At 46.1% G+C, this 24,569-nt stretch overlaps 1 protein-coding gene across 7 annotated transcripts in view; it reads left to right on the forward strand.

The window, feature by feature from the left end:
• Nucleotides 1-24,569, forward strand: part of CASK (calcium/calmodulin dependent serine protein kinase) — a 291,959-nt gene that overhangs the window by 233,243 nt on the left and 34,147 nt on the right. For all 7 annotated transcript variants that reach the window (XM_054714350.1, XM_054714353.1, XM_054714355.1 and 4 more), the window contains exons 12-17: nt 3,357-3,434; nt 6,681-6,761; nt 12,949-13,137; nt 20,701-20,779; nt 22,147-22,232; nt 23,304-23,372. In XM_054714350.1, coding sequence (XP_054570325.1) covers nt 3,357-3,434; nt 6,681-6,761; nt 12,949-13,137; nt 20,701-20,779; nt 22,147-22,232; nt 23,304-23,372 — 582 coding nt within the window. The remainder of the gene's footprint in view (nt 1-3,356; nt 3,435-6,680; nt 6,762-12,948; nt 13,138-20,700; nt 20,780-22,146; nt 22,233-23,303; nt 23,373-24,569) is intronic.

Here is a 24,569-nt window from a genome sequence, read left to right on the forward strand (position 1 = left end):
TTTACAGATGTCCCTCTTTCTCCCCCTATCGACACCCCCCCCCCCCCGCCTCCTCCCCGGGCCTTTACCACACTATTGTCTGTGTCCGTGAGTTAGGCATATATGCATACAAGGTCTTTGGTTAATCTCTTCCCACCCAGCCCACACACACTCTGTGAGATTCATCGATCTGTTGTTGCATGCTTCCACGTGATACTTGTCTTTCTCTGATGGGCTTATTTCACTTAGCATGATGCTCTCCAGGTCCCTCCATGCTGTCTCAAAGGGTAAGAGATCCTTCTTTTTCACAGCTGCACAGTATTCCATGGTGTGGATGTACCACAGCTGTTTTATCCACTCGTCTACTGATGGGCACTTGGGCTGTTTCCAGATCTTGGCTATTGTAAGCAATGTGGGATCACTGGGTCCAATAGCAATTCCATATTTAATTTTTGAGGAAACCCCATACTGTTTTCCACAATGGCTGCACCAGTCTGCATCCCACCAGCAGTGCATGAGGATTCCTTTTTCTCCACATCCTCTCCAGCACTTGTCGTTTGTTGATTTGTTGATGATAGCCATCCTGACAGGTGTGAGGTGGTACCGCATTGTCCTTTTAATTTGCATATCTCTGATACTCATCAAAATGAAAAAGGAACCCACTATATAAGAGAACATATTTGCTAATGATACATCTGATAAGGGGTTAATTTCCAAAATATATAAAGTACTCATACAACTCAACAGATGGCCAAGAGACATTAAAAAAATTCTCAGTGCCATTAATCATCACCTCACACCTGTCAGAATGGCTACCATCAACAAATCAACAAGTGACAAGGGCTAGAATGGCGGTTCTCACTTTCCTACTCCATGCCTCAGTTTCCTCATCTGTAAAGTGGGGAGAATGGGGGTCCCAACCTTACAGGATTATTTGAGGATTGTGTATTAAGAACTTTAACTAGGAACTAGCATGTAATAAGTGCTCAATAAAAGTAGCCATTGTCAGTGCTGTTGTTAGTCCTCTTATGCTTCCTCTCAGAACGTAACACTGCGTCTAAGATTGACAGATGGCTGAAGCACATCCTTCGAGACCCCCGTTTCAAATTCTGATTCAGTAGGTCTGGAGGGAGGTCCGGAACCTGCATGTTTCATACCCTCCTCAGCTGATTATGCTCCGAGTCCTCAAGAAAGCACTCTGGGCCCTAGCTGGTGTTGCTCAGTGGATAGAGCATCAGCCTGGGGTCTGAAGGGTCCCAGGTTCAATTCCAGTCAAGGGCACATGCCTGGGTTTTGGGCTCAGTCCAGTGTGCAGGAGGCAGCCCATCAGTGATTCCCTCTCATCGCTGATGTTTCTCTCTCTCCTCTCCCTTCCTCTCTGAAATCAATAATTTTTTTAAACCACTTTGAGCTGAGGCCCAGGGGGCCGTGCTTGGCATAGCAAGGCCAGGCCAAAAATAAAAGGTCTCCAGTGGGATTTCTGTGGCTTTGAGAGGACAAACCAGGGCGCATGCATTCAATGTGTAAATAGAAGCTCAGACTAATCCTAGCTGCAAAATGTGAACGCAAAGCTCGCGGTCACCCTTGGTCAAGAAGAAGACAAACTTTATGTGGTGAAATTATTATAAAGTGATAGTGCCGTCAGCTTGTGACGCTTCTGTTACGTCTTCTCTGCACACAGAGGCGTTCGAGAGTCATACACATTGTCATTATTCATGTTGTTTTTTACTTTATTTGATTGTCAATACTAGGACAGGTCGGGTGATGGCTATGTCTATTTTTTCAATGTTATGTATTTTCAATGTTTTTGTTTAAGTTATGGCCCCTTGCATTGCATGGACGAGGGGATAGGGGGTGGGGGGGTTGACTTCTCGGTAGTATGGCTGTGCATAGTAGGGGAGTTTAAAAAAAGGGGGGCAAAACCAACCCCCAAAAGAATCCCCACGTATTTTAGAGAAGTGAGGAACCAGCAGTGGCAGCCGAGCCAGGATCATTTTTACCTTGTCACTTTTCAAAGCAGGCTGTTGAATGAGACACTTCATCGGAGATAGAAACTAATATTTCAATTGCATTTCCACACTATAGAGATTCTTCTCTAGTGAAGTAATGGTCTTCAGAAAGTTTGATATTTAGATCATTTAGATTTGTGGGGCTTTTAAATATTTTTAGATTCTTTCAATGTCTTCTCTTTGGGACAGCATGGAGGGACCTGGAGACTATTATGCTAAGTGAAATAAGCCAATCTGAGGAAGACAAATATCACGTGATCTCACTTATCTGTGGAAGCTAATGAACAAAATGAATTGACAAACAAAATAAGACCCGAAGCAGGGAGGCATGGAACAGACCGACACACCTCGATGTGGGGTTGCGGGGGACGAGAAGAGATAAACCAAAGAACTTATATACTTACTAGAGGCCCGGTGCACGAAGATTCGTGCAAGAATGGGCCTTCCTTCCCCTGGCTGCCGGCACCACCTTCACTCCGGCCGGAGCCGCCTTTCCACCTTCCCACGCTGCCCAGAGGCACAGAGCGACTGGGGTGGTGCCTGCATATGCAATCTTTGTTGGGTTAATTTGCATAGTCACTCCTGATTGGCTGGTGGGCGTCACGAAGGTACAGTCAAGTTGCATCTTACTCTTTTATTAGTGTAGATATGCATAGCCCATGGGCACAGGCAATAGGGTAGTGAAGACCTGAGGGACGACCTGGGGGACGGGTAGGGGCTGGGAGGAGGGAGGAAGAGGGGAAAGAGAGACATCTGTGATACTATCAACAATAAAAATATATTTTAAAATGAATAAATAAAATGTAAAAAAGGAATGTCTTCTCACACTGTGTGGCTCTCAGATTCCAAAGGAAAAGGTTATGTCCTTGGCTTCCTGTTGCGCCTTGGGCTGGTGCTGTTGGTGAGCAGCCTGGGGCACAAGCAGGAGCCTCTGTGAGAACATTCCTTCCCGGAAGGGCTTGGCTTGCCCTTTCCCAAGACTGAGATTTCTGTGAAAATTCTTCAGTCGTGTCTTGGCCAAAAAGCGTTCTTTCATTTTCCTCCGCCTTCGTCTTATTCAATGTTGCTTCTATCAGAGGGAAACAGCCTGCGATTCCTGAAATATTGATGAATTGAAAATGACAAGGCAATCGCCACATTGACAGAATTTGGGGCCATCTCTTTAAAAATGATTTTTGTAGGATATGCACACGACTCGGAGTCCAGCAAGTTTCCTTGAATGATCAAAAGATGATGAACAAGAAGATCCCACGGAAATCATCAGCCTGTTCTTTGAAGAGGAAAATACTGTTCAATGAAATAATAAACATGAAGTGCTGAATTTCAGCAAAGAATAATAACTGATGGGCTTTTCTCCTTTGGTTTTAGCTGTATGACAAAATTAACACTAAGTCTTCGCCGCAAATCAGGAACCCTCCGAGTGACGCGGTACAGAGAGCCAAAGAGGTGAGTGGCATATTTGTTTGTTTTTTAATATATTTGTGTTGATTTCAGAGAGAAAGGGAGAGGGAGAGAGAAACATCCATGATGAGAGGGAATCATGGATCGGCTGCCTCCTGCACACCCCCCACTGGAGATCGAGCCCGCAACCCGGGCCTGTGCCCTGACCGGGAATCGAACTGTGACCTCCTGGTTCATAGATCAATGCTCAACCACTGAGCCACGCCGGCCGGGCTAAGGGACATTTTTGGAAACATACCTGGGTTCATGTTGGCTGCCTTTATTGAGAACATGTCTGTACAGAAAGAGGCAGTTCCCTTTGAGTCACAGGGGACCATGATGCTCAGATGCAGAATGTCTCAGTTTCTCACCGAGCATCTGCGTTCAGAAAAGAGAAAAGCTTGAGGAGCAGCACTCCCCAGGTTCCAGGGCTGGTTCTGCTGTGTGAACCTGAACTTGTTAACATAGCAACTTTGCTTCTCTTTTTTTTTTTTAATATATTTTATTGATTTTTTGCAGAGAGGAAGGGAGAGGGAGAGAGAGTCAGAAACATCGATGAGAGAGAAACATCAGATCAGCTGCCTCCTGCAGACCCCCTACTGGGGATGTGCCCGCAACCAAGGTACATGCCCTTGACCGGAATCGAACCTGGGACCCTTCAGTCCGCAGGCCGACACTCTATCCACTGAGCCAAACCAGTTAGGGCTGCTTCTCTTTTCTTTGTTTTAAGTCATTTTACTGCACTTGATGGAAACAGACATGCTCGGAACATTTGAGTTGCTTTTGAAGGTGGAAATGTTTGCAAGTTAATTAAATACCTTCAACCTCTAAGTTCAGAGAGAAGTCGTTTCTATAAATTGTCAGATAATGTTTGTCCGTCACCGACTTTTTAAAATCTTTTTGATATGGGAACGTGACATTGTAGAAAGTTGGGAAAATAAAAATTCATTCATGATCCCATCGCCCTAACTCAGTAATTTTTATTTGCATGTCCTTTTTCACTCATGATCCATTTGCATATAAATGTTTATATACAATCAAAATGTATCCTTTTTTTTACCTGACATATAATGAGTGTTTTTCTATGTTTCTACTTAGTCTTTGTAAATATAAGTTCTGATGACGACATAATTTCTCTTTTTTATTACTAAATGCTCATGAATTAGCAATTCCTCCATTGTGAGATATTCATGCAAATCAACATTTCCCTTTGAACATTTTATTTCTTAAGAAGTGAGACTGCTAAGTGAAAGAATCTGAAGGGCCTAATTCCTTCCCCACAGATTTTAAACACAAGACCTGTCCTGGAAAATATCATATATTAGAGGCCCAGTGCACGAATTCGTGCACCAGTGGGGTCCCCCGGACTGGCCTGCAGGATTGGGCTGATACCAGCTCTCCGACATCCCCTGAGGGGTCCTGGATTGCAAGAGGGCGCAGGCCAGGCTGAGGGACCCCACCGGTGCACGATTGGTGCCTGGGAGGGGCTGCAGGAAGGCTCCAGGGTAATGTCTGGCTGTCTCACTCAGTCCCAATCGGCCAGACCCCAGCAGCAAGCTAACCTACCAGTAGGAGCATGTGCCCCCCTGATGGTCAGTGCATGTCATAGCGAGTGGTTGAGTGGCCTTAGCATATCATTAGCATATTACGCTTTGATTGGTTGAATGGCCGACCGGACAACAGGACACTTAGCATATTAGGCTTTTATTATATAGGATTCACTGAGAAACAAAACCTAGGACAGGGCTACGAGGTGCACCCACATCAGGCCCGAGCACCAGCCAGGAGACATCCTCTCTAACTTAGGAGACCACACCTCAGTGTTAAAATCATAGATTGCGCCCTAGCCTGTTTGGTTCAGTGGATAGAGAGTTGGCCTACAGACTAAAGGGTCCCAGGGTTCGATTCCAGTCAAGGGCATGTGCCTCGGTTGCAGGCTCCTCCCTGCCCTGATTGGGGTGCATGCAGGAGGCCATCAATTCATGTGTCTCTCTCACATCGATATTTCTCTCTCTGTGTCTCTCTCTCCACTCTCTCTAGAAATCAATGGGAAAATATCCTCAGGTGAGGATTTAAAAAATAAAACAAAATACAGCTTCCTTTAAAAAAAATTTTTAATTACATTTTACAATTAATGCCCTGACTGGTGTGGCTCAGTTGCTAGAGCGTCGGCCTTCGGACTGAAGGGTCCCAGGTTCGATTCCGGTCAAGGGCAGATACCTTGGTTGTGGGCACATCCCCAGTAGGAGGTGCGCAGGAGGCAGCTGATCGATGTTTCTCTCTCATCGATGTTTCTAACGCTCTCTCCCTCTCCCTTCCTCTCTGTAAAAAATCAATAAAATATATAAAAGTTGGCAACTTTAAAAAAAATTTTTTACACTTAATAAGATCATAGATTGTGAGAGTAGCCAGGGGCCAGAGAGAGTATGTGGTTTCATCCTTTCATTTTCTGGTAGCAAATCTCAAAGCCTAAAATACAGCAAGGAGAATTGGCTTACCGTTGAGCAAAATTAATGACCAGCATAACCAGTACTTGGGAAGCGTGCTTGGAGATAAGAAAGAACACACACACACACACACACACACACACACACACACAATTTCTGTTTGTCTCATGGTTCCCTGAGGTGGTGAGTAGCCCCTGGGTTTGCTGCTGAAATCAAAGCCTTAGGCTCAAGGACCCCAGGCGTCCCTTCCGCCTAGGGCTCAGGTCTCCCAGGGGAGGCAAGAGTTCCTACTGAGGGAGAGGCCCTCCCAGCCGGTCCTGCCAGACAGGCCGTGATCGGCTCAACTTGGGGCATCGGATGCCGTTTGTATAAGCGCTCTGTGGGTCCATCCATCTCCAGTAAGAACCATAGCAGGATCTTTACTCTGCAGGACAAGGGAGCCCCGCCCCCTCCTCACCTTGGTGGTAAGGGATAGCTTTTGAAGAACAGCTTCGTTTTTTTAACATTTTTTATTGCTTTCAGAGAGAAAAGGAGAAGGGAGAGAGAGAGAGAGAAAGAAACATCCATGATGAGAGAGAATCATGGATCGGCTGCCTCCTGCACGCCCCACACTAGGGATCGAGCCTGCAACCCAGGCATGTGCCCTGACCGGGAATCGAACCCTGACCTCCTGGTTCATAGATAGACGCTCAACCACTGAGCCACACCGGCCGGCCTCATCCATAACTTTTAATTTAAAAGGCTTCTATAGTTTTAAACATATCCTGTCTGCACTAGTGTATATCTTGCTTTTTTTCTGTTTTAGGTATTGGAAGAAATTTCATGTTACCCTGAGAATAATGATGCAAAGGAACTAAAGCGTATTTTAACACAACCTCATTTCATGGTAAGTAACAGTTAAACCCCAGAACGACAGCCTTCCTTTCAAAAGAAGCTCTTCATATGTTTAATGTTTTTATTAATGCGTATTGGCATTCAGTATTCTATTCGTTTCAGGTGTACCGATGTGATCACTGTAATAAGTCTAGTGAGCATCTGTCACTGTACAAAGTGATGATATTATTGGCATATGCTCTGTGCTGTACACTGCATCCCCGCGGCTTATTTCTTTTATAGCTAGAAGCTCGTACCCGCCTCCTTTTTACAAAAGTTTTTAGCAGTCCTCATAAAACAGCCATCCCCATCAAATGCAATTTATTCCTACAATAACAGTCTGCTATTGTAGGAATAAATTGTACAAAGTGACGTGTGCATTGCTATAGTAAACATTTCCAAAAATAATAAATAGTTCTTGTCATCTCTGAATATCCAGGTAGACACTTAGAAGACATTTTCATTCAAATATGTACTTGCCCGCTGTGTGCCAGGCGCCATGCTGGGCATTGAGGATAGTAGTGAGGAGGACAAGGTCCCTGCCCTCAGGGAACTTCCATTCTAGTGGGCACAGGGTGAGGGGAGATAAGTGAGCTGGAGACAGATGGTGAGGAGTAAACTAACAAGATCATCCTATATAAATAAAAGGCTAATATGCAAATTGTCCCCTCGGGAGTTAGACTGACCAAGAGTTTGACCACTCGCTATGATGTGCGCTGACCACCAGGGGGAGGCATGAAGCGAAGGAAGGCCCCGATTGGCCCTGATTGCCAGCCAGGGCTAGGGACCCTACCCGTGCATGAATTTCGTGCACTGGGCCTCTAGTTTCATATAGTGATTATGACTATGAAGAAAAGAAAGGATAATGGGGCAGAGATGATAGTAAAGTGGGAGTTACTTTATTATTTTTTTAATATATTTTTATTGATTTCAGAGAGGAAGGGAGGAGAGAGAGAGAGAAACATCCATGATGAGAGAGAACCATGGATAGGCCACCTTTTGCATGCCCCACACTGAGGATCAAGCCCACAACCTGGGCCTGTGCCCTGACTGGGAATCGAACCATGACCTCCTGGTTCCTAGGCCGATGCTCAACCACTGAGCCACGCCGGCCGGGCGGGAGCTACTTTAGAGAATCAGAGGAAAGCTACTGTGGCTGCGACCTGGTGAAAAGGGAGCAAGCGGTACAAGAAGAGCTAGAAGACAGGGCCTTCCCGGCCGCGCTGAGGAGTCTGGATTTGTGCTGATGGCACCAGCAGGGCACTGAGGGGTGGCAAGCTGGCAAAGACTGTCAGCTCTGAGCTTGAGATACTGCTGGGCTGGTGTGCAGCGAATGGACTGTAGGAGGGACGAGTTAGAAGGAGGCCAGTTAGAAGGCTGTTGGGAGGAGGTAGAGGCTGGAGAAGGATGGGGCTGGCGGGAAATGGGCAGATTCAGATTCTACATGAGAACTTGCTCAGGGTTGGGATGTGAGGTGGTGTGACTAATGCCTTTTACAGTTCACAGAGGAAACTGTGCCCTCGAAACATAACAAGGCTTGCCCGGCCGGTGTGGCTCAGTGGTTGAGCGTCAACCTATGAACCAGGAGGTCAGGGTTCGATTCCCGGCCAGGGCACAGGCCCAGGTTGCGGGCTCGATCCCCAGTGTGGGGCGTGCAGGAGGCAGCCGGTCCATGCTTCTCTCTCATCATGGATGTTTCTCTCTCTCTCCCTCTCCCTTCCTCTCTGGAATCAATAAACATGTACTTTTTAAAAAGAATATGCCAAATAAAAAGGAATTCAAAAGATGGAATATTTTTCTTCAAATACGTTCGTTATAAGGGATGATTGGGCAATTGTTGCCAATCTGAAATAGCTGTTAGTTTTAATTACATGAGAAGAATCGTGTAATAGGAAAAAACACTTTTTGTACTGTAATGAGGGTATGGACAGGATAACAACTTCAGATGAGAGTGAAAAAAAAATCTGACTTTTAAAATGAACAGAAAAACTATGAATTCAGGTTCAAAAAGGGGTTCCTCTGGCTTCTTAATTTCACATCATAAAATGTACCACTTAATGAAGCTCTCAGGACAACCCAAGGTGATTTTAAACATTTTGTTTTGGGGAAAGTATAATTCAAATTTGCTTATAAAAATCCTCTGTTCTACATCTGATTTCTTAAGGAAAAAAGTAAAGCATTAACTTCTATTAGTATGTCTTTACTGCTTTATAGTTTCTATTTTCTAATTGCAATAAGCAAAGGGCCTGTTCTTTTTTAAAATTGCTATTTATTGATTTTTAGAGAAAGAGAGAGAGAGAAACATCAATTTGTTGTTCCACTTATGTCTGCATTCACTGGTTGATTCTTGGCCAGGGATGGAACCCGCAACCTTGGTGCATGGGGCTCACACTCTAACCTACTGACCCACCCGGCCAGGGCCAGGGTCTGCTGTTTTGAAAAATTTAGTCTTTTGAATGGAATAATTTAAAAAAGGTATTAGTGCGATAACATTTTTATCATGACTATGAGTACAGACTTTAAAAAATCATTTAAATCTATACTTATTTACTCTTTAATTACTGTAAATACTTATAAGTAGAGGCATTTTTAAGTGTCAGGTAATTCGATGTTAAAATCCCCCTGTTTTACTGATCAGAAAGCAAAGAAAAAGCCAGTTGATTGAACAAATAAGTGAAATTATAAATATGCTAAGAATAACTCCCAAACCTTGGCATAACAGCAACATATAAGCATTAAAATATTTTCCTTTAGCTATTAATATTTCTTTAAAAATGCGAAGATTTTGAAACCATAATTTTAAAATGTTTATAAGATAGAAAGTTTCTGCGTTTGAAAGTTTACTTGACATAGTATATATAGCTCAGAGCAGTATTTCCCACGTGATCTGTTTTTAAAATATATTTGTATTGATTTCAGAGAGGAAGGGGGAGAGAGAGAGATAGAAACATCCATGATGAGAGAGGATCATGGATCAGCTGCCTCCTACACGCCCCACACTGGGGATCGAGCCCACAACCTGGGCCTGGGCCCTGACCGGGAATCGAACCGTGACGTCCTGGTTCATAGGTCAGTGCTCAACCACTGAGCCACACCAGCCAGGCTGGCATATTCTTTTTAATGGCTTTTTTTTTTAACAACCTGTAAGTGGCCCTTTGTTTTCTGTTTGCACATACAGTGGAGCCTCAGGTTGACTTTGACTTTGTGGCAAACTGGTCACTATCAAGTATGACCTCATTCGGTGGCATAATTTGAGCGTTTTTCTTTTAAAGTTCAATTTGGCTATTATTTTGTGATTCCTTATAAATAATACATTAAAATACAAGTATGTGCTTATATATTTAAAAGGATAAATGGGGCCCTAACCGGTTTGGCTCAGTGGATTGAGTGTCGGCCTGCGGACTGAAGGGTCCCAGGTTCGATTCTGGTCAAGGGCATGTACCTTGGTTGCAGGCACATCCCCAGGAGGGGGTGTGCAGGAGGCAGCTGATCGATGTTTCTCTCTCATCGATGTTTCTCACTCTCTATCCCTCTCCCTTCCTCTTTGTAAAAAATCAATAAAATATATTTTTTAAAAAGAAAAAGAAAGAAAGAAAAAAGAAAGAAAGAGGAAGGAAGGGAGGGAGGGAGGGAGGGAGGGAGGGAGGGAGGGAGGGAGGGAGGGAGGGAGGGAGGAAGGAAGGAAGGAGAAATAGAAATCACTTGCCAAAAGCAGCATAAACACTCTCTCTCCAACCCATGTAACTGCCATTAAACCCGACAAAAGCTTGGCTCTCTGTTCACCTGACTGTGTGTCCTCCAGTCACACTCAGCACCTTTTGTAAAATTCACTGATTACAGGGCACATCTGTCATTGACACACTCAGGCTCATGTTAGCAGATGAAGTTCTCAGTGTCTGTTACTGGTTTTTGCTTTGTGACTACGTCTCAGCTCTTCAGTGGCCACAATGAAACCAGAAAAACGGGCATTTGCCTGCATCGCACCGCCTCCACTCGTGGGCGCTGGGCACCGGCGCAGGGGGGTCAGGCAGTGGGCAGGAGGCCAAGGTGCCAGGGCCCCTGTGAGCCCCTCCCCCAGGCCCCAGCTCAGACCAGCCTCGGAAACCTTAGAAGTATCTGCCACTTCCGTGCCGTCTTTATAATCACGCTGCATTGTCACTTTATTTTTGCCTCGCATGCACGCCTTTGAAATTAAAATAGCCAAGTCATAACTTTGATACGCCTTTAATTAAGTAACTTAATTTGAGATGCTAAGGGTTGTACTTTCAAAACAATTCTAATTGCGTTTCATTATCTCTAGATAGTTCATCACCACGCAGATCACAGATTCAGACAGAACTGAATTTATAGTTAGCACACAAGAAAACAGAATCGATGTAAAGCTCCAAACCACCTCAGCGGCGGCTGCAGCATTCTCCTCGAAGTAGACGTGTTCAAATATTCACGCTCTTTTTTTTCCAAGCCTCACCCGAGGATATTTTCCCATGGATTTTTGTTTTAAAGAGAGAATGGAGGGGAGGGAGGATGAGGGATGAGAGAGAAACATGAATGTGAGAGAGACACATCGATTGGTTGCCTACTGCACGCACCCCAACTAGGGCGGGGACCGAGTCTCTAACCCAGGTACGTGCCCTTGACCAGGGATCGAACCCACAACCCTTCAGTCTGAGGGCCAACACTCTAACCACTGAGCCAAACCGGCCAGGGCTGTTCACGCTTATTAAAAACTTTGTAATGATGGCACCAAAAGCATAGTACGTCTCAAAGAATATCCTTTTTTAGGGAAATTTGTTATCCAGCTCCACCAAGATGACATATGCAGATATCAATACAAAGAAATCACTTTTTCCTTGTTAACAGGCTTTGCAAAAGGAAGTCATAATGATGATTGTCAACTTATTTTTCAGTCAAGTGCTCCAAAAAAATAGAAATGAATAAAAATAACACGTAGGTTTAGATTTTAGCTCCATGTCGTATGTGATATCTTCATCCTTTCGGTTGTATAGCAGAGTCATTGTTAACACTATCAATGAAAGATAGCTACTCAGTACACCAACTATGGCACCGTTTCTTTTTAAATCCGTTCCCATGTTGGGCCCTAGAACCAATTTGCCACCCTACTTACAGATGAGTCTTTCTGCTAAATTATTTGAAATTGCATTATGTCACCCTTCAAACAAGTTAGTTGGGCCCTAGCTGGTGTGGCTCAGTGGATAGAGCGTTGACCTGCAGACCGAAGGGTCCCGGGTTCGATTCTGATCAAGGGCATGTACCTTGGTTGCAGGCTCCTCCCCAGCTCGGGTCCTGGTCAGGGCTCGTGCAGGAGGCAACCTCTGTCTCTCCCTCACTCTTCCACTCTCTCCAAAAATCAATGGAAAAATGTCCCCAGATGAGGATTAAAAAGTAAATAAATAAACAAACAAACAGGTTAGTTGGTACTTTCTTATAACATCAGACAATACCTCTAACCCAGGTAATCAACAAACATGTGCATTCATTGATTTACTCATTCATGCATGCGTTCATTCTTTTTTATTTTTTTATTTTTTTTTCATTCATTCTTTTTTAAAGCATCATGGTTATTTGTCATAAAGAAATCAAGGTGCCCGGCCAGTGTGGCTCACTAGTTGAGCATCAACCTATGAACCAGGAGGTCAGGGTTCCATTCCTGATCAGGGCACATGCCCGGGTTGTGGGGCGTGCAGGAGGCAGCCGATCCATGATTCTCTCACATCATGGATGTTTCTCTCTCTCCTTCTCCCTTCCTCTCTGACATCAATGAAATAGATTTTCTAAAGAGATCAGGGTATAGCCCTAGCTGTTTAGGCTCAGTGGATAGAGCGTCGGCCTGCGGACTGAAGGGTCCCAGGTTCGATTCCGGTCAAGGGCATGTGACCTTGGTTGCGGGCACATCCCCAGTGGGGGGGTGTGCAGGAGGCAGCTGATCGATGTTTCTCTCTCATCAATGTTTCTAACTCTCTATCCCTCTCCCTTCCTCTCTGTAAAAAGTCAATAAAATATATTTTAAAGAAAGATAAAGAGATCGGGGTGTAGTTATATGTAGGTGTAACATGCTTTGAGTTCTCTGTAGATGAGATACACCTTTGAGAGGCAGAGGATGGTTGAATGCGTGTTTATAGAATCGATTTCTCCTGGAATAGTACTGTTATTAAGATGTGACTTCTTTCCGGAAATACTAGGCCTTACTTCAGACTCACGACGTAGTGGCCCATGAAGTTTACAGCGATGAGGCGCTGAGGGTCACGCCGCCGCCCACGTCCCCCTACCTGAACGGTGACTCCCCGGAGAGCGCCAACGGGGACATGGACATGGAGAACGTGACCCGCGTCCGCCTGGTGCAGTTCCAGAAGAACACAGACGAGCCCATGGTGAGTAGGAAAGAAAGTTCTCGATCCTCCCAAAATGCCAGCACCTGACTCCAGCCTCTACACCTCGGAGCGGGGAGAGAAGGGAGGGAATCCGCTTCCAGATCCTCACTTCACACAGGCCCCCCCCCTCTCCCCCCCCCCCCCCCCGCTGCCCACAGCGCTGTGCTGACATCACACCTAAGGCAGGTCGGGTTCTCCTTCCCACCTCTTCTTTCACACCTGCTCTTTGACTTTACTTAAAAAAAAAAAAAAAAAGATAGTCTGGCCGGTGTTGCTCAGTGGTTAGGCATCGACCTAGGAACCAGGAGGTCACGGTTTGATTCCCGGTCAGGGCACAGGCCCGGTTTGCGGACTCGATCCCCAGGGTGGGGCGTGCAGGAGGCAGTTGATCCATGCTTCTCTCTCACCATTGATGTTTCTATCTCTCTCTCTCCGTCCCTTCCTCTCTCTCTAACGTCAATGAAAACGTGTTGTTTTTTTAAAAAAAGACATGCATGGTACATTGCTCTAGAGCAGTGGTGGGCAAACTCATGAGTCAACAGAGCCAAATATCAGCAGGACAACGATTGAAATTTCTTTTGAGAGCCACATTTTTTAAACTTAAACTATATAGGCAGGTACATTGTTATTAACTTAATTAGGGTCCTCCTAAGCTGGCCTTTGCTAAAAACTCAAGGGGCCAACAAGCCGCATGTGGCTCGCGAGCCGCAGTTTGCCGACCACTGCTCTAGACTGTGCCTCTGGGCAGCAAAAGGCACAATTTAAAATATTGGCAGTGGTGTTGAGAAAGTGAATGTGTACAGTAAGGGGTGTGCAGGAGGCAGCTGATCGATGTTTCTCTCATCGATGTTTTTGGCTCTCTATCCCTCTCCCTTCCTCTCTGTAAAAAATCAATAAGATATATTTTTTTAAAAAGAGAAAAAGTGAATGTCTAAAATGGCCCTGTGAAAAACATCCTTTTGTAAGTCTCATGGTTTCCAGAAGAAGACTCATTCGGAAGGCATTCGAAGAATTGAGTGACGTGGCCACAGGGACATGCAGCATGCAGCTCCGCCCCAAGGCCTTCTACCCCGGGAAGGGCTCCCGTGGGCATCTGCCCCGTTAGCATCACTTTCTCGGTGCTTCCCAATAGCGTGGAGCCAGAATTGATGCTCCCCCCCCCCCCCCGCCCCATTCTCACAGAACTGACTTCGACTGGGGGGATCAGAGAAAGGCTCCCGGATGTTACCTGAGCAAATGCAGGCCCAGGGCGGGTAGAGCAGGGCAGGGACCATCCAGGCATAGCAAGTGGCAGGTGCAGAAACTTCTGGAGAAAACACGGTGAGCGGCAGGAACGGTGGCGCGCTGCTGGAAGTCATGGGAAGGATTTCGTTCTTCATCTTAAAGCAGCAGGAAGATAAGAGCACATTTTGATTTGGGAAATGATCACTCCGGAGAACGGATTAGAGGACAAGCGTGGGCACGGAGAGGCCAGTCAAGAGGCCGTTAGTATCGGAACACAGGGGAGAGATGATGGGACTGAACTGGAAGGATGGACATCAGATGGAAGGAAGTGGAAAGATTTAACAAAAGAGGAAAACCAGCCCTAGCCGGTGTGGCTCAGTGGATAGAGCGTCAGCCTGCGGACTGAAGGGTCCCAGGTTCGATTCTGGTCAAGGGCACACGCCCAGGTTGCGGGCTCGATCCCCAGTAGGGGGCGTGCAGGAGGCAGCCGATCCATGATCCTCTCTCATCATGGATGTTTATCTCTCTCTCTCTCTCTCTGAAATCAAAAAGAATATATTTTAAAAAAGGGTAAAACCAGTGGGCCTCAATAATGGATTCCCAGTGGAAACAAGGAAGAAGCAAGCGTCAAGGATGACCTTAGCCTTGAGGGTTTCACAGGTTTGGGGGAGGAATCAGATCTGCAGGGGGGGAATTCCAATGGAATGCATCCATAGCTTTTCTTCCGGGCATAGAAAAGGGATGTGGGGTTGCGGAGAGAGAAAGAAATGGCCTTCCTGAGAAAGGTGCCCACTGCTCTCCCAATTAAAGGCTGCAATTCCGGGGAGCCCTGGCCCGTGGACGCTGCAGGCTGTCCTTCTCACTGCTCCTCGCCCCTTCTGGAGCTCTCCACGCACCTGTTTGGCTTAAGAGCATGGGCAGTAGTGGCTTAGGGGGGCCACGGGCAAATCATCGCGTGTCCGTGGGCCTTAGCTTGCTCACACGTTGCTTGGCAAGTGTGGCCCAAAGCATCCTTGACTGACTGACCCCCCAGATGCCACCCCGCTCTGCAAGTCTAATGTTCCACGCACTCATTGTCTGTATTCATTCGCTCCTTTAGCAGATGCTTGAGGGCCTACTGTGCGCAGATGACTAGCTGAGACGCGACCGACGTAGTGGCAGGGAAGCCGTGGGCCCTTCGCAGAGGTCACTTGCCACAGGGCCGCCTGCACGCACCTGTGCCAGGGCTCCGCGGAGAGCAGGCTGTCAGAGAGGCAGGAGGAAGGGGCGAGGAGCCACGCGAAGGGGACAGGAAGGTGGAGTGAACCGCAAGAAGGCGGCCCAGGGCGCCCTGTGATCATCGTGTTCTGCAGCAGCTTTGTGGTGGCTGCCCGGTCGCCTCTATGAAGGCTGGCGACAGAGAGCCAGACGGAGGGATAGGGTACAACTGCGTCCCCAAGTTCCCTTTCTCAGAAAGTCTGAGGTGGCCTTGAAGCTCCCCGTCAAGTCCCCCAAGAGGAGCCATTCCCTCTCCTGTCTCCTGTGATCCCAGAGAACGTGTGTGTTTTTCTTGTTGACTGGTTGTCATAAAAATGGGAATGACCTCTGAACGCATAATAATCTGGCCACTCAGTGTATATCCTATAGAATAAAAGGCTAATATGCAGATTGTCCCCTCGACCAGGAGTTCGACCAGCAGGCAGGCCGGACAACCGCCCATGTCCCCTCCCCCTGGCCAGGCTGGCCGGACCCCACCCATGCACGAATTCATGCACCGGGCCTCTAATACACACACACACACACACACACACACACACACACACACACACAGTGAGTGGCCAGATTATTATGCGTTCAGAGATCATCATAATCTGGCCACTCAGTGTAGTTCTATTACATTTAATACATCTTCTTTTGCTTTCTTATTTCTCTTACTAAAAGCATTCTATTATATGCAAGATATACCCATAGGATCTCTTTGCATTTCAGAACTTATACAGTGTCCACCTGTGCTAGGTCTACCCCCCAAGGATAAAATACCCCCATTACACCCTTATTGTCCCCTCTGTAATATCGCACTTGTAATTACTTCTCTATTGATCGGGACTCCCTTAGTTTCCAGTGATCAGGACCAAACTTGAAGGAGCTTAGACAATAGGGGAGAAGCTTATGCAAACAAGGAAAGGCCAGGAGTTGACCCCAAGCTGGGGTGGGTTCAGGAGTGGGCACCCAACCCAAGCAGAGACCAGACTTACCCTCTTACCTGAAACAACCAAAAAAATGTTTAAAACTGCCCTAGCCGGTGTTGCTCAGTGGATAGAGCGTCGGCCTGCGGACTGAAGGGTCCCAGGTTCGATTCTAGTCAAGGGCATGTACCTTGGTTGCGGGCACATCCCCAGTAGGGGGTGTGCAGGAGGCAGCTGGTTGGTGTTTCTCTCTCATTGATGTTTCTAACTCTCTATCCCTCTTCCTCTCTGTAAAAATCAATTTAAAAATATATTTTTTAAAATGTTTAAAACGGAGAAAATTACATGAAAGAACAGTTTTCAAGACATCGGACATCGAGCAAGTGATCCCTAAGAAACAGGAAGTAAACAGCTGGGCCCTGTGGTGGCCCAATCTTCCTGACTTGAGAGTTTGCAGGCCCCAGCACAGGGCGGGGTCACTGAGGCCGAGCAGGCAGGCGCCCTAGATTGAGGAGACAGAGCTGAAAGTCTGCGGAACCCAAGGCACCTGCAGTCCATAGGGAAGAGGGCTGGAGAAGGGAGAGCTGCAGAGAGAACCCCGGAGATCCAGGGAGGAAACTCCCCGGAGCTCAGGAAAGACCCTCCAAAAGGATGGGAGAGACCAGTGCCCAACACCGCTGGCCTGGTCCCCCCACAGCTGGAGGGCCAGTCCGTGGGGTGCGGGGTAGGCTGCTTGGGAAGGTCTTGCCTCAGAATGAGAGATAATTAGCCCCGGATGGAGAATGACTCCAAACCTGCATAACAGATCTCGGAAGCAAGATCCAAAGGATCACCCGGCCAGCGTGGCTCAGTGGTTGAGAGTCGACCTATGAACCAGGAGGTCCTGGGTTCGATTCCTGATCAGGGCACATGCCCAGGTTGGGGGCTCCATCCCCAGTGTGGGGTGTGCAGGAGACAGCCGATCCATGATTCTCTCTCATCATGGATGTTTCTCTCTCTCCCTCTCCCTTCCTCTCTGAAATTAATAGAAATATATTGTTTTTAAAAGATCCAAAGGATTAAACTATTTCTAAGTAACTGAACTACATCCTAGGGGAAAAAAAAGCTTAAGAATATTTATAAGAATTTTAAAAAAACACCAAGCATGCGACAAGATAAAATGTACACTATCTGGCATCTAATCAAAGATTACTAGACATGTGGAGAAGCAGGAAAATGTGACCTATAATGTGGAGAATGATCAATCAAAACTGACACAGAACTGACAGATATTCGAATTAGCCCCAGAATGTCCTATGGGATTAATGGCAGGTTAGACCTTTCAAAAGAAGATGTTGGGAATTCAAAGACATAGGAATAAAAATTCTACAAAACAAAAGAGAGGGGGAGAATTTTAAGTCGATAATATTGTCATAACAACGTATGGTACCAGGTAGTACTAAGACAGCTCAGGGGACACTGTAAAGTGTAAGATTGTCTAACCCCTGAGCTGTGGGACAGCTTCAGGCAGGGTCACTGACAGAAAAAGTATCTGAAGAAATAATGACTGAAAACACTCCCCATTTGATGAAAACTATAAATCTGCAGCTGCAAGAACCACAATGAACTCCAAGCACAAATAGGAAGAAAGCAGCACCAACGCGCATCCTAATCAACTTGCTTAGACCCGTGATAAATCGATCTTAAAAACAGAGACTAACAAAATAAATATTACATACAGGGGAACAGAGAGAAGGAAGATATTAGATTCCTTATCAGGAAAAGTACAGTTAAGAAAAACGTCTTTAAAGTCCTGAAAGTTTAAAAAAACTCAATTTACAATTCTAAATCCAGCAAAAGTATCTTTCAAAAAATAAAGGTAAGACCTAGCTGGTTGCTCAGTGGTTAGAGCGTCGGCCCACAGACTGAAAGGTCCCAGGTTCGATTCCGGTCAAGAGCATGTACCTCAGTTGCAGACTCAATCACCGGCCCTAGTCCAGGCGCGTGCAGGAGGCAACCAATCGATGTGTCTCTCTCACATGGATGTTTCTCTGTCTCTCCCCCTCCCTTCCACTTCCTAAAAATCAGTGGGAAAAAAATGTCCTCAGGTGATGATTAACAAAATTTTTTTTTAAATAAAGGTAAAATTGCCCTAACCAGTTTGGCTCAGTGGATAGAGCGTCAGCCTGCAGACTGAAGGGTCCCAGGTTCGATTCCGGTCAAGGGCATGTACCTTGGTTGCAGGCACATCCCCAGTAGGAGGTGTGTAGGAGGCAGCTCATTGATGCTTCTAACTCTCTATCCCTCTCCTTTCCTCTGTGTAAAAAATCAATAAAGTATATTTTTTAAAAAATAAAGGTAAAATAAAAACATTTTCAGGAATACCAAAACAATTCTTAGATCTACAGTATAAGAAATGTTAAAGGGCCCTGACTGATTTGGCTCAGTGGATAGACTGTCGGCCTGCGGACTGAAGGGTCCCAGGTTCGATTCTCGTCAAGGGCATGTACCTTGGTTGCGGGCACATCCCCAGTAGGGGGTATGCAGGAGGCAGCTGATCGATGATTCTCTCTCATCGATGTTTCTAACTCTCTATCCCTCTCCCTTCCTCTCTGTAAAAAAATCAATAAAATATATTTAATAAAATAAAAAAAAGCAATGTTAAAGGGCATCCTTATCATTTAAATCTCTTTCAAAGATAACTAGCAGTTTAAACAAAAATAATGATATGTTTGAGGTTTATAACATACGTAGGAGTAAAATGTGTAACAGCAGCACAAAGGTCAAAAGGAAGGAAGTGCACATAGACGGCTGTAAGGTAGGCTGCGGTAAGTTTAAAATGTGTACTATAAACCCTAAAGCAACAAAATGGAATTATAGCTGGTAAGACAGCACAGGAGAGAAACTAGAATAAAAAGAAATTAACCCAAAAGAAGGCAAGAAAATATATTTATCCCTAACTGTATCAATAATCATATTAAGTGTAACTAGTTTAAGTTCCTCCAATGAACAAGCAGTGATTGTCCGATTAGGGGGGAGCAGGACCCAATTCTATATTGCCTGTAAGAAATGCTTTCTACATAAAGATGTCGTTAATCAAAAGGAAGCTTGAATGGCTATATTAACATCAAAGTATACTCTCAAACCACCTGGGGATTAAGGTAGAAATAAAAGAACAAAAAGATCTCTGGAAAAATCCCGAAGCACTTGAAAACTAAATAACACATTTCCAAATAAACCGTCAGTCAAAGAAGAAATCAAAAGGGAAATTAAAAGTTATTTTGAAGTGGATTAAAATGCAACCACAACATGTCAGAATTTGTGGTGTGCAGCTAAAGGAGTACTTAGGGAGTGTAGCACAAAGCATCTATGTTAGAAAAACAGGAATGTCTGCTGCTGGTGTGGCTCAGTGGGTTGAGCCTTGTCCATGCACCAAGGAGTTGCTGGTTCGCTTCCCAGTCAGGGCCCAGCCGAGGTGGGGGGCATGTAGGAGGCAGGCAATCAATGACGTTTCTCTCTCTCTCTCTCTCTCTCTCTCTCTCTCTCTCTCTCTCTCTCAAATCAATAACATTTTTTAAAAAGAGATAAGATCCTTTTAAAAGAAATGTCTTAAATCAATGACCTCAACTAGAAGCAAAAAAATAATCTCCAAGTGAGTAAAAGAAAATAAATAATAAAGATCAAAGTAGAAATCAATGAAATAGAAAACAGAAAACAATAGGGGAAAATCAATTAAACAAACATTTTCTTTGAGAGGATCAGACCGATCGGGGGAAAAAGACACTAACTTACTAACGTCATGCATTAGAGAAGTGACATTACTACAGATTCTACAGAAACTGAGTGACCCTATACTATTTAAAAATTGAATTTGTAGTTAAAAATCATCCAAGAAAACTCCGGGCAAGGTGGTTTCCCTGGTGAGTTCTACCAAACATACAAGGAAGAAATAACACTAATTCTACACAAACTCTTCCCAAAAAAATGAAAGGAAAGGAATTCTTCCCAACTTATTTGTTGTTGTTGTTATTATTATTATTATTATTATTATTATTAGCTAGAATTACCCTGATACCCAAACCAGAGAAAGACATTACAAGAAAACTACGGACCAGTAACCCTCTTGAATATAGATGCAAAAATGCGAAACGAGTGTCATCTTATAGTAATTCTATTTTTACTTATCTTTTTACAGGGAATCACTTTAAAAATGAATGAGCTAAATCATTGTATTGTTGCAAGAATTATGCATGGGGGCATGATTCACAGGCAAGGTAAGTTTCATATGTGATTCTTTCTCCCTTTTGTCCTATAGCCTCATGGAAAAAGTATTGTTATGAGCCATATAAAAGATCTGTTAAATACGTGGTTCATAGAAATGATCCATTGAAGTTATCTTTCAGGTTTAGTCATTTGTTCCTGTTCGCCTGTAGATGATGGAGTGTGAATCACTGTTTATATCCTGACTTCATAAAGACCAGGGGTCGGCAAACTCATGAGCCAACAGAGCCAAATATCAACAGTCCAACGTTTGAAATTTCTTTTGAGAGCCACATTTTTTAAACTTAAACTTCTTCTAACGCCACTTCTTCAACATAGACTCACCCAGGCCGTGGTATTTTGTGGAAGAGCCACACTCAAGGGGCCAGAGAGCCGCATGTGGCTCGCGAGCCGCAGTTTGCCGACCACTGGTAGAGACCATGAAAGATAGAGCAAAGTACCCTATTGGGCCCCAGGATATATGGAAGACACCCATTCTAGGATATGAGATGTATATATTTAAATTTAATGACAGTTCAAGAATTGCTCTCTCACCCAGTCAGCGTGGCTCAGTGGTTGAGCATCCATCCATGAACCAGGAGGTCACGGTTCCATTCCCTGACAGGGCACATGTTCAGGTTGCGGGCTCGATCCCCAGTAGAGGGCATGCAGGAGGCAGCCCATCCATGATTCTCTCTCATCAGTGATGTTTCTCTCTCTCCCTCTCCCTTCCTCATTCTCTCAAATAAAGAAAACATTTTTCAAAAATTTTTAAAACTTTAAAAAGAATTGTCTCATTCATCCAGGAGTGAGATATACCACTTATAACTTGGGAAATTGGAGTTTGATTCAATGGTAAGGTCAGACTGATGGTTGCAGGAAGGGCGGGGAGTTTGTGGGGCTGAGATGAAAAAGTGAAGGGATTAAAAGGTACGAATTTGTAGACACAAAATAATCACAGGATGTAAAGTACAGCATAGGGAACATAGTCAATAATATTGTAATAACTATGTACAGTGCAAGGTGTATAATTGTCTAATCTCTATGCCTACACCTGAGACTAATGCAAGATCTTAAAGCTAGTGGGCGATGAAGCTGGGATTGGAACCCAGACAGGCTGGATCTAGGAACTGTACCTTTAAACCACTATACACACTGCCTATCTCAGAAAAATTACCAGATGCCCACACCACCTTTCCAAACGGTGTCTCCCAGCGTAGATGTGCCTGTGTGAGAGGGTACTCGTGAGCCAAACCTGTCCCTGTTTCTGAAATATTGCCCTTCCGTGTTGAGCTTAGTTTTTTTCAATTGCTTGCATTGCTTTCTTGGGATGATAAAAGTATATGTCATCGCGTGTTTATAATCTTGTGAAATTTCTTAGGCACACTTCACGTGGGTGATGAAATTCGAGAAATCAATGGCATCAGTGTGGCTAACCAAACAGTGGAACAGCTGCAGAAAATGCTCGTGAGTAGACGCAAGTTTCTTTTTCTTCGTCCAAGGCTGGCTTTCAGTCTGTTAGCCTTCTTATTCACGCACAAACAAGGGGCCGTCTTTTGTGATCCGAGTCTGGCTGGGACCACCACGGGTGTGCACTTGAACTTCCGCAACATTCCTGAAAACTGACACCTAGGAAAATGATTGTAAGCAGCGGAGTTTGGAAACACGGGGCCGTCTTTAGCGGTGTGGGCTTTAGCTCTCTCCTTTCCTCTTTATCTGCTGGGGTTTTTCTCGAGCAGCTGTTTAAAGCAAACCTTCCCAGCTGTGCATAACTGCACTGGCTTCTCAGTGACCTCCGTCTGCTGACCTCAGCCATGTCAAACCCCTTTCCTGCCTGGCTGAGTCACAGCCAGCTGTGTGGGGTTTCTCCACAGCACAGGGGGAGGAAAGTTCTAGTAGATCAGGCCATTTCTGTCCGTGTGTGTCCCACACACACACTGAGTGCATGAATTTCATGCACCGGGCCTCTAGTTATGAAATAAAAGGCAAATTTATGACATAGAGCATCATGCTGGAGCGTACCAAACATAATTTTCAGGTATTTACTTTTTTGATTACCCAATTCAGTTTCTATTCACTTCTTTTAGTCTTTATTGTTGAAAGCATTACATATGTCCCCTTTTTCCCCACTGACCCCCTCCAGCCCACTCCCGCCTCCCCACCGTCTGCCTCCACGGGCCATGCATCTATGCATACAAGGTCTTTGGTTGATCACCTCCCACCCGCCCTCCCCCGCCTTCCCTCTGCGATTCCTACTTTGGAAAGACAGGTCACTTAGCGTGTTTTGTATTTGTGTCTGTGAAAGGGTCAGGGTCGGGGTCGGGGTCGGGGTCAGGGTCGGGGTCGGGGTCGGGGTCGGGGCTCTGCTGTATGGGCCAGGCCCTGCACTGCACCGTGAGCTTAGTAACTTGGTTTCCGTCTAGGCCCCGGTGCTCGCAGCTGCCTCGCCTTCCTTGCCCCCACATGTTTTGAGCAGCTTCTTAACATGTTTTCTGTGCAACATGGGTTTGCTAAGAAGACTGTCCTTTCTTTCTCCAGCGGGAAATGCGGGGGAGTATCACCTTCAAGATCGTGCCCAGTTACCGCACTCAGTCATCGTCCTGTGAGGTAATGGCTTTACCCCCTACCCCCCCCCCCCCGGCTCCCCTGGGCCCCTCACTCACTGTCTGCTCCTGGCTGAATGTTCTGGCTTTCTGGGAAATCGTTTCTGCCTGTGCTGTTGATCACTGCACACCAATTTTACAACAAAGATAACGGAACAGAGTAGGTCCCCTCCACCTACTCAGCCCTGCCTCCATGGGGACTTCCACTTGAACTTCCTGCGGGCCGGCGTCGAAGCAAAACCTAGAGACGCTCCCAATGACGGCCGAGCCTTCACAAAGCAAGAGCAGGGGGGGTGCGGAAAGAATGAGTTGCGGTACCGTCTCCAGGAAGTACAGGCACTTCCCTTGCTGAGAAGCCACCCAGATGGCTCTTGTTCTTCTTTCCAAGAATCCGAGAGGCGGTCTCTTTTCGGTGTCAAGACAGAGGCAGTCCGATCACGGGCCAGGCCTCTGGAGGGACGCGGGAAGTGGCTAGCGGGTGCTCTCAGAGGAAGGGGGCCTTTTGCAACCTTCCGTGAAACGGCACGCGTGGGGTGGGTCAGGCGATCGGTGAGCAAGTTTTCTGGAGCAGTGCAGCCCCCGGGTCCTCTCCGGCGCTGGGCTTTGAGCCTAGAGAGGGGCTCACTGCCCAGCCTGTCTCATCCAGTTTCGTGTTGGTGACTAAACGCGATCCCGACAGCTCTCCTTCTTCTATTGGGAAACGCACACTGGCATCAGGGGGGCCACGGCTCCTTCGGCTCCGGGGGTACTTCCGAAGCCTGTTCTTCCCTGTGCATCTTCCACGTGTGTGCATCTTGCACATGTGTGTGCATCCTCCACATGTGCGCACAGCCACACGAAGCACACACATCCCAGCACCCCCTTTCTGAGCCCGGCAGGGAGCCGGGTGGAGCCCGTGCAGGAACTGGGCTCTGCACTCAGGCCGGGTTGCAGGAGGCATGACCATGACCCGGCCGCCCTCTAGCAAGACTGTCCATCTCACATGTGTAGTTCGGTCAAGTGCGTGTGGAGCGAGCCACGGCGGTGGGAGTTTCCGTTCATCTCAGGTCTTGAGCTCCTCTTGGTGGCTTTTTCTGGAACTTCAGTGAAGTCTGTGTTCTCACAGAAAATGCAGAACTAGCTCTGCTCCACGGCGTGTCGTTGTGAGGTTGGTTCCCGAGCACCCCAACCTCGCTGGGCAAGAGACCAGGTCACTTTTTGA

This window comes from Eptesicus fuscus, chromosome 1, assembly GCF_027574615.1.
Source record: "Eptesicus fuscus isolate TK198812 chromosome 1, DD_ASM_mEF_20220401, whole genome shotgun sequence".
NCBI lineage: Eukaryota > Metazoa > Chordata > Mammalia > Chiroptera > Vespertilionidae > Eptesicus > Eptesicus fuscus.